This window comes from Mercenaria mercenaria, chromosome 6 (assembly GCF_021730395.1).
Source record: "Mercenaria mercenaria strain notata chromosome 6, MADL_Memer_1, whole genome shotgun sequence".
NCBI classification, from domain to species: Eukaryota; Metazoa; Mollusca; class Bivalvia; order Venerida; family Veneridae; genus Mercenaria; species Mercenaria mercenaria.
The window spans coordinates 68,465,389-68,475,456 of NC_069366.1; the positions used below are offsets into that span (position 1 = coordinate 68,465,389).

Consider the following 10,068-nt stretch of genomic DNA (forward strand, 5'->3'; position numbering starts at 1 on the left):
TAAACATGCAAACCAACATTTAAGGTAGTGGACCCGCAACGACCATTGGATAAATACATATTCCCCGTGTGCGATTTCGGCAAGTTCCAATTTTGTTCCAATGAAATCAATGCGCGCGTTCAGTTATAATTACGTAGATTTACGTCCGAACAATGCCGAATTGTAGTACGATAGTACATAATCATACAAAAATTGCCGAGTTTCATTACAGGTACACCTCCTTAGTCGAATTGACATGGGTAAATAGTTTTCTGAACATATGTATCAAGAGTAATCAACAATGCCCTACCTTCTTTGACTTTAGATTATTCTTTTAATACATAATGATTCCAAGAAAATATTGACAAAGGAAATGCATAAACAGAAAACTCAGCTAATGACCAGGCAGTTACCTCCTCGAAAAAATATATAAACTATTTAAATCATGGACATAACTTAAATTTTAGACGCAATATACAAAAGCACTGTTTTTCAAAACTCACAATTATCGTATTAAATATATTATCTGGTTAGAAACCAAGGACATATGTCTCAATTTTATCAGCCATTTTTGGCAGCTATCAATAAAGGTAATCATGATAAAAGTGACCTATAGTTTTGTCAGTGCACTGAACATTATTTTATAAGTGCAAAGTGAAGGAAACAATGGCAGATTATATTGCAATATGTAATGTATATATTTATTCTATATAAAGTCATATTCTATCCACAGCATAGTAGCGTTTTAATTTCACGTATGTAATAATAGTGTTTCTAGTATATCAAAGGCACTTTTGCGGATTTGATATACTCGTAATAACTTGAGAATTAAGCCAGTTAAGATAAATCTAATTGCTTGTCCAATTTATAGGTTGTAGCTGATACTTTTCGCACCAGTTTAGAGCCCTTTCTAATCGGAGTTAAAATTTCTGCTTTAACAATTAATAATCTCTATATAAGTGTTTGCTAGGTGGCTTTTGGTGTATTCACTGTTTGCAAAGCCTTCTGAAAAGACTGAATGAAACAAAATTTGTTATAATGCTACTATATTCGTTCTTAAGATTTGATTGAATATTACACAATAACAGTCTTTAAGTTCTGTGTGGCGGCGTAAAAAGTCTCTGGACTCGGAGGTGATTTTATTATGATCCATTGTAGTGGGGTCCAGTCAACATCTTTCATCTTAGATTTATGAGGACGCCGGTGATAAAGGCGTGAGGAATGTAGCAAAGTTGTTATATTCAATCAAACCGAGTTTGCTGTTACTTTTCTTGATTGCTTCTAAATTGTTTTTAATTTCTTTCGTAATTTCGTAGTTTACTTGTCTTCCTCAAGAAATTAGAGGATATTTGTTTGAATCAATGAAAGATAGAAAGATATTTCACCCAGTGAATACCATATGTATTATTTTCACGTGTGGCCCAGCCACGAGCAAAAATGTATATTATGGTCTTCATGAATGAAATATATTTCGATCGTACATGTAAAACAAACAAATTTTCTTTTTATTCCATGTTTTTACTGAATTCACCTACTAGTTCTTAAATTCACTTACAGCATGCAATAATAGTGTACATCTAATCTATTTTAGCCTAGTGATTTCTTCAACATAAATTTCTTTCATTTCCTTGGTGTCTCAGAACATAAATAAGATAGAGGATATTTGTTTGTTCGCAGTGTGATATCTTCACCGATAGACAATTGAATATTTCACGAAGGCGGAGCCTGAGCGAAAATATCAGAATCGGTGAAGATATATTTTGATATCTCTCTGAAAACAAAACAAATTTTCTTTTTACTTTATGCTAATTGGTGAAGATCAACGAATTTTCTGTTTATGACATGCTTACATGTTCAAATAAGACAAATACTTCATGGTGATATTCGGATTTATTTAGGCTACCGTGTTACATATGATGCATCCGCTAAATTACCATGGACCATGAAATAAAGTCTTCATAAATCAGTACATTTTGTATATTCTAGCTGTGCTGTGCTGTGTTTTTAGGTCTTCTGCTTTGCCTCGCTCTGGCGTCATGTGTAGAAGGGTCTGTAAATTCTTGTGAAGATATTGATCCTACGGCGTGTTCTGAGATGGCCAAACAAAACGCAAATTTGTGTTTTGACACTATCCTTTCGCAGACGGCATGTCCGAAATTGTGTGGCAACTGTCGTAAGTATGAAATGAAATTTGTCCTTTTACAAAAGTTCCCTTATTTAAGTGGTCGTTGTATCCATATACGTGTTAATACGTACAGTTAGGTCTACACGTACTTTCGTATATGTCCGTTCATGTCGAAAACTTCCTAAAAAAACTGATTTTCTTCTTTTTATTAGAATGTACTTCTTTTTAGTTTTCAGTAGAAAGTCCTTATTAAATGAAAGTGATAATATCGGCATCGTGCCTTCGTACTATGTTATGGTATTCGATATTTGTAATTAACCGTCTTGCATTTTTCATGTACATATTTTTTTTTCAGCAATGACTTGCTACAACTGCAACACAACGAACACTGATGTAAGCTCTTGCAATACTGTGACATGTGACAAGAATAAGGTAATGTAATAAAATCGTGACATGATAATGTAAACAAGGCAAATGTGGCAAAAAAGGACAGATTTAACAAGCTACGAGTATGAAAAGGTTTTGAAGAGAGCTTAGCTGAATGCATATTTTTAATAGAGATCCACTGGACAGGTATAGCATGATTGGAAGACTGCAATCAAATATTGATAATATACTTTTACTTCGAAGTAAAATGATCAGTTTCCAACCATCCAGTACATTAATTGAAACTTAAATGATATTGACATCAGAGGTAGAGAATTCATTCCTGTGAAGAATCTGTATATGGCTAGATGTTAAATGCAAACTTCGCTGTTTCCTCCACCTATATGGACTCTGTGACAACTGTTCTCGAGTATAACGAGCAATTAATAATTTCGTATCGCACCTGTACAACAATGATTAAATTTGTTGCATGAAAACAGAAAAACACTTTAAACGTTTTAACGATTCGACTCATAGAAGTTTTAATAATAAAAAATACTTAATGCATGTAGTACTACATTCATTCTATGTATGCTACAAAAATCATATCTATCCTACATTTATTCTTTGAATGCTGCGTGATTTATATTTATATTATGTATAATATTCACTATCAACATAACTCGTTTTATAGATTGTCGGTCTATAGTTTGTACTATTGACCGGTCTTAGGTTCAACATAGGTTTGCTGTGCTGACGTCATACCTTGAGGGAAAAAAATAAAGTTTGGTACTGATGTCATGTAATAAAATACTTATTGAATTGCTTGCAGGTCAATATTAAAAAAACTATTACCGCTCTGTCCTTTGGCCCTGGGGCAAATAGTATTGAATATTTGCCGGCAAGCCATTCAATTAGTGTATATTGCTATGTTGGAAGTACACGTAGAGGTCCATTACACACATCAATGATTATCTCGAGTCACCTCTTCATGGAGAATATTTTTACATTCGCGGACATTCTTAAATATTTTTCAGATGTGTATGGTTAAAATGATACAATCAACAAGAACTGGACAGAAAAGATACACACTTGGCTGTGAAGCGGAAAAGGTTTATTTCTATACTTTTTATAACCTGTCAACAATAAATATCTATAACAAGCCAGACAGATTTAAGCTGCAACATCTTAATTGATAGAAATATGCTATCAAGGGCAAACAGGAAACCTCAAGTCATACTAACGTAAGATTGTTCTCTTCTCGTTAATTTCATGTTTAGTATAAGATGCAGTAATTATTTTTTCTTTGTGACATGAATCATTTTGTCTCATAGATTGTCTGTAAGCTGTTCTGTTTTCAACACTAAATACTGTTGTATGTACTTGATTATAATCCTGGACATGTGTAAAATATATTGAACTTCAAACTTCTGTTAGGTTTGTGACGGCGGAAGAAAAAGGACATTACATTCACGTTCAGTGAAAATCGACTGTTGTGATAATGATCTCTGCAACACTCCGTTAGCGACGAAAACATCTACATCACCACCAAAAACAACATCAACTTCAACTTCAACCACAACAACAACAACAACCCCGTCAACAACAACAATGCCATCAACAACAGCATCATCAACAGCGGTACCGACCACTGTTACAAATCTGAAGTCCTCGGGTAAGCTTTAGATTGTAAATACAGGTCCGTCTCAAACTTTAACTTTCGGAATTCTTAGCTCGACCATACGAAGTATATGGAGAGCTATCCTACTCGATCCGGCTTCGGCGTCCTTCCGCGTCTACACCTTAATTAAAGTTTTGATGAACTTTCTCTTTTTTCTCTTCATCTCTGTAATTTTTATCAAACTTAAAATAGGTATTCCTGATCATCACCCACATCATCAGGCACAAGAGTCATAACTCCAGACCACTATTCGTGAATGTTCCTCCCACTTTATTTAGAATTTTAGGTTAAAGGTTTGGTGCACTTTGCTCAGTCTCAGATATTATTAATGGATTTGATTCATACCTAAAATATTTGTTCCACATCTCACCCACATCAAATGACACAATGTCCATAACTTTGGCCAAAAAATTTCAGGAACTATACCCCCTTCTTACTTAGAATTTTGATTAGTTTTAATGCATTTTCACTATATCTCTGCAAACTTCAATCATCACCAACGTCATTTAACACAAGGGTCATAACTCTCACGCAAGTATTTTATGAATAATGTCCCCTTTTACGTAAAATTTCAGGTTAAATTTTTTGATGCACTTTCACTCTATATCTGTTATTACCAAACAATTTGATTCAAACTTAAGGTATTAGGCCCCCTAATAGTAATGTGTAAAAAATGGCATTTGCTGGGTATATTCTTACAGTTGACCGTGCTTCGCACTTAATTGCAAATTTTTAAAAACTTTTACCGTGCCGTTTTTTTTATAAATTTTGTGTAATTTATGGTATTTCCTCAAGCTCAAGTAGAGACAAATTTCAAAGTAGTGGCCTTTATCCAAAACGTTTGCAGAGAATTCATTATACCATTATTTTTTATGAAAGAAACTATTGGTAAACAATTATAAAACTTAAAATAAAAACTGTTAGTATCATTATTTCTAGGGTGCCTGGGTAAACGGATTTAATGAGACAGAATTCTAACTCCAACATTGAAAAAATAAGGTCGAATCCTGCGGGTCTGTTTTGAATTTTGCTCCCTTCATTCAAAAATAACCTTGGGGCAGAAGTAAAACCTACCTACATTTCTTCCACAATATGTAATCTAAAGAATGAAAGCAAAATACAGAACTTTTACCGCATCTAACTCAGTATTTTTAAAGATGTTTAACTCTGCCCCTTTCTGTTTCAGAGGTAAATTCACTTTGAACAGCAAGAAATCGCTTATCAAATGAATTTTTTCCACTTATGTACAATAAATCAATAACAAGTCTTGAAAGAAGTAAAACCTTACAAGAAAAAAGGAAAAAAGGAAAATAAGGAAAAACAATTGGTCCCAGTGGGGCTTGAACCTACGCCCCCCTGAAAATTACAGTCAAAGTAGGTTTATGGTAGAAATTGAATACTCAAAATGGAGGTACTCTATTATAGGCCTAATACCTTAAGATAGTTTATATACCACATTATCACCCACATCATATGACACAAGGGCAATAACTGATATTCCATGATTTATGCACCCTTTTTACTTAGAATCCTAGGTTAATGTCGGTGCACTTTCACTATATCTTTGTTATTTCTTAATGTATTTGTTTCAAACCTAAAATAGTTCTTCCATATTATCGTCCTAATCATATCACACAATGTACATATCTCTGGCACAAACATTTTGTGAATTATTTCCTATTTCTACTTAGAATATCCGTTTAATTTTAATGCGTTTTTACCATATTTCTGTTGGTACTAAATGGATTTAATTCATGTTTGAAACGGTTGTTCTACAACTTCACCCACATCATATATGAAACAAGGTTGTGACGCACTTTTGCGCTATCTCAGTTATTACTAAATACATACTAGATTCAAACTTAAAATAGTGTCCCACATTATTGGTCACATGATATGACATATGGTGCATAACGTTTGCAGAAAGTTTCCATGAATTATAACCCTTTTATACATATTAAATGTTTTCATATACTTTTCTATCTCTGTTATTACAAAATACATTTAACTCAGACTCAGGCTATTGTCCAATATCTTCATCCACATTTGAGTCCTTTAACACTCCAGTGACAGCTCCAGCTGCCTCAGATGTGCCTAGTTTCACTGTCAAGCATCGAAATTTCCATATATATCGTTTTTTACAAAAGAAACTTGATTTTACTTTGGCGATTTTCTAAGATGAGTTAAAGTGTTACGTCATATTAAAATTGCGAATATATAAGATAATGTATTGATCCTTAATATTTATTCCTGTATCAGAAACATTAAAATTTAAATAGCAGAAAGCAAAATATAACCGTTTGGCATGTGACTGTTTCAGACCTTATCCGAGCTAAGTACATAGCTGTCAGAAATATATCATATTAAGAAGACAGAATATACCTTTATTAACGAAAAATATCTAGTAAAGTTCTTGTTTTACATGTTAAAGAAGTAAAACCGTACGAAATAGACGCCAATATATTTCTCAAATTCAAAATTTGGCATAAATACTAGGTTTGCTAGGAGAAAAAAGAAACTGAAATGCGTCAAAAAGTGAAAAGATTCAATTTCATCAAACATTCCAAAACTTCGTTCCCCTTTCTATGCGAATTTCCATTTATATGACCATTTATATATTAATAGACAACGCAGAATATTTTTCTTGGAGATCAAATCTAGTTATACCTACTATATGATCTTATACATATCACTTAAACAATCGCTAATTCGTTTTGCATAAAAAAAAATAATGTATGCGTGTCAGCGTGATCCTGATTTAACCGAGACAAAGGGGAATGCGGAAAATAATAAGACAATCGCTATGTTATTAAATTTTGAGACGGTCCAGTATATTCTTGATTTATTAAGGGGGCATATTTCTGCCATAAGTTAGCTAGGTAGCTATCACGATAATATTGTAAACTTTTCATGAAATGATTACATTTTTCTAAAAACATTACAGTTTCTAAATGCTTTTATATTTTATGAAAATGTTTCAACGCATAAGCTACAGTATTCTAAATTGTCAATCAAAGGTGTGCATTTTTCTTTGAGCAATAGATTGTATTTTCAGAAATTTTGAATAACATAATAATTATATAAGAAGCTTAGCTTGATCTGAATCAACATCTGTATTTTTATTTCTTGACCACTGAGAATGAATTATTATTATAAAGTAAATTGTTTTTCTGAGGTTATTGTCTTATTCTTTCTTGACATTAACTAAGTCCAAACTTCTATTCTTGTAACATTCGTTTCGTCCTCATGTCGTCTTTGCATGTATTTTCTATCTGCCATTGTCTTTTGCATGTACCCGTGCTGTGGTTTGCTCTTTAGGGACTCTGCAGTTTTGGAACGTGGCCCTACCTATCGGAAATTCAGGCTTGTTTTTTGTAACAACATATCAGAACAATATTTCATTTTGAATCTTCAGTATATGAAATCTTTATTTTTCAGTTATAAAGTTCTCTATATTTTTACCTTTATTTCATACCTTCAGCATTGCTCTTCTTTGCTCTTCTGCATATTTTATAATGCCAACATGTAAGTTCTCCATATTTCATTTCAGCTTGTTCACGAGATATCATCATTATGATGGACCAGTCTATTCCATATTCCTTTGGTAATCGAACAGTCTGCAATTTTCTAATGCAGTTAGTCAAAACTATGGATATTGGAGTCAACAGCACACAGGTGGCATTGTCGTCCTTTGATTCCAGCTCTGTAAATAGTCATTGGGAGCTTGATAGGTATGTCTTATTTTTTTACTTCCGGTTTCAATGTTTTAATAACTATTTAGATCAATCACAGACTACAATCCTTCTGCGTCTTTGGTTCGTTGCAAAATTATGCTGAGAAACAACAATCAGATGATTAAGACTTTAAACTGTTCTACACACTAAGATTTAAACCATACTGCTTTCTTATTTTAAAAAAGACACCTGATTCGTTTTTATCTAAGGTTAAGTTTGTATGAACATCTATTTTATCAGAAGCTGATGCATGAAATGACATAATAATTATGTAATAGGTGCTTACTTATTTTATCGTTATGTTACTGCAATATTGATATTTTATGGGAAGTTCCTCTTAGGGGAGACAACTGCTACGAGCTTCAAATTTAGATAAGCAAGAGTTACTGTTAATGCTTAGTTTTGTTATTATATTTAAGTAACGAAGGCTTTTTAAAAAAAAGAATTATTTTAGGCTGATTGCTCATCAACGTTCGATGATTTTAGGTATATCGATCCATTCAGTCTCTCTGTTGCCATCGCCACATTGTCTCTCCAAGATGCTGGAATTACCCCGGACATTTACCAACCTGTGCATGACTTATATACAAAATACGGCATCTTGCAACCAAATGGACAATATGGTGATCGCCGGAACGTCCTGGATGTTGCTATCATAATCACCGGAAGCTTCGTCAATAGCCACTCTCTGAATACAGTCCGCTATCGTTCAAATTTACTGAAAACGTTTATGTCTGTTATAACTATCGGAATAGGAGGTGTGGACCACCAGACACTTGGTGTCATCGCGAAAGACTCTAACCATGCGTTATATATCAACCAGCTAGCTGAACTCAATGGAAGTAATTTCCAAAGAAAAGTATTGAATCTTTTTTGTTCATAATTTTTGATTGAATAATAACTGTACCGTTTGGTTCTTTTATTTTGCTTGTCATATTTGATCGCATTTTCATTTAACTGACTCTTTGATTGTCTTTCAGAAAAAAAAAATAGAAGAAAACTAACAACCAAGCTGAGTAAATCAACATTGTTAAAACATACATATGAAATGAACACTTTAGTTACTTACCTGCTTTTTCTGTTGTTATCACTTTACACCTTCTATTAATTTGTAAAGTAGAATTTTTACAGGGCAGAAACCAGAAAGCTGAAAGGGAAAATGCGTGTTGTTTTCTATACTTATGTGGTATATATATGTTGAATAGTGCACTGGAAATTCTGCACACGAATATCTGGCCTCTTAGCTGTCCTAATCCTAATTCTACACAACATCACGGATTTTTCTTTTCCCCGCATATATTGCAAGAGATTCATCAGCAACATCTCCCTCTGGATTCTAATATGATTTACTCAAAATGATCAAACCTTTTTTTAGAAGAGGCTATGATTCTTGTTCTTGGACACACTATGTGTCGTTTACAGCTCCTGAAAGGCGATTATGTTTTAATATATTGCTGTAGCAGTTTCTCTCAATACACGACGTACTTGTTTTCCGAAGCCAGCAACTTGAAAATTGCACACAAATTAAGAGGAAATCAAAGGCACCTGGTTTCAAACCATGTATAATTATCACATTATAGGATGCAGTGTATTTTGTCCATAACCTAAAAAATTAATTAGTATTTAAAGTGCAGTTGCTTTTTGTGTATGTGTGTGCGTTTGCGTGCGTGTGTGCGTGCGTGCGTGCGTGTGTGCGTGTGATGGTGCGTGCGTGCGTGCGTGTGTGTTTATTTTGTTTAAATTACTTTTTCTACTAAAATGAGCTCCTTTACCATATTTTAACTACAGTAAAACCTGAAGTAACAGGCTACACACGGCGGACTTTTAAAACATGGTGTATCTTAATCATATTATATAGACTTTATCTCATGCATACTTCACTTATTAAGTATAGTTGTTACTATTTCGATGTTGTGTTTGTAATATCTCCTATTACAGTGTTTTCTTCTTTACGTTGTTTTTTTTTTCATAAAATTACTGTCATATTGTCATATACTGCCACAGGTGGCCCACCACACATAAACGAATATGTTGCAGGCTCGGTTTGATTGAGCCTGTTCATGGACGGTAGCGGAAATGCAAGCTACCGTCCACGCCCTCTAGACCCGGGTTGAGCAGAACTCAACAATTACACATGTCTTAAGTGCCAGAATATAATTTAAAGACATCCGCAGATGTATTCA

The 10,068-nt window shown here is 33.6% G+C and overlaps 1 protein-coding gene across 1 annotated transcript; it reads left to right on the plus strand.

Annotated features, from left to right (window-relative positions):
* Positions 1-578: 578 nt before the first annotated feature.
* LOC123550079 (uncharacterized) lies at positions 579-8,807 on the plus strand. Its single transcript, XM_045338519.2, has 7 exons — positions 579-667; positions 1,988-2,152; positions 2,460-2,536; positions 3,508-3,582; positions 3,908-4,145; positions 7,702-7,882; positions 8,372-8,807. Exons 1-7 carry the CDS (start codon positions 646-648, stop codon positions 8,766-8,768), a joined length of 1,155 nt encoding a protein of 384 aa, XP_045194454.2. The 5' UTR covers positions 579-645; the 3' UTR covers positions 8,769-8,807.
* The last annotated feature ends 1,261 nt before the right edge of the window (positions 8,808-10,068 follow it).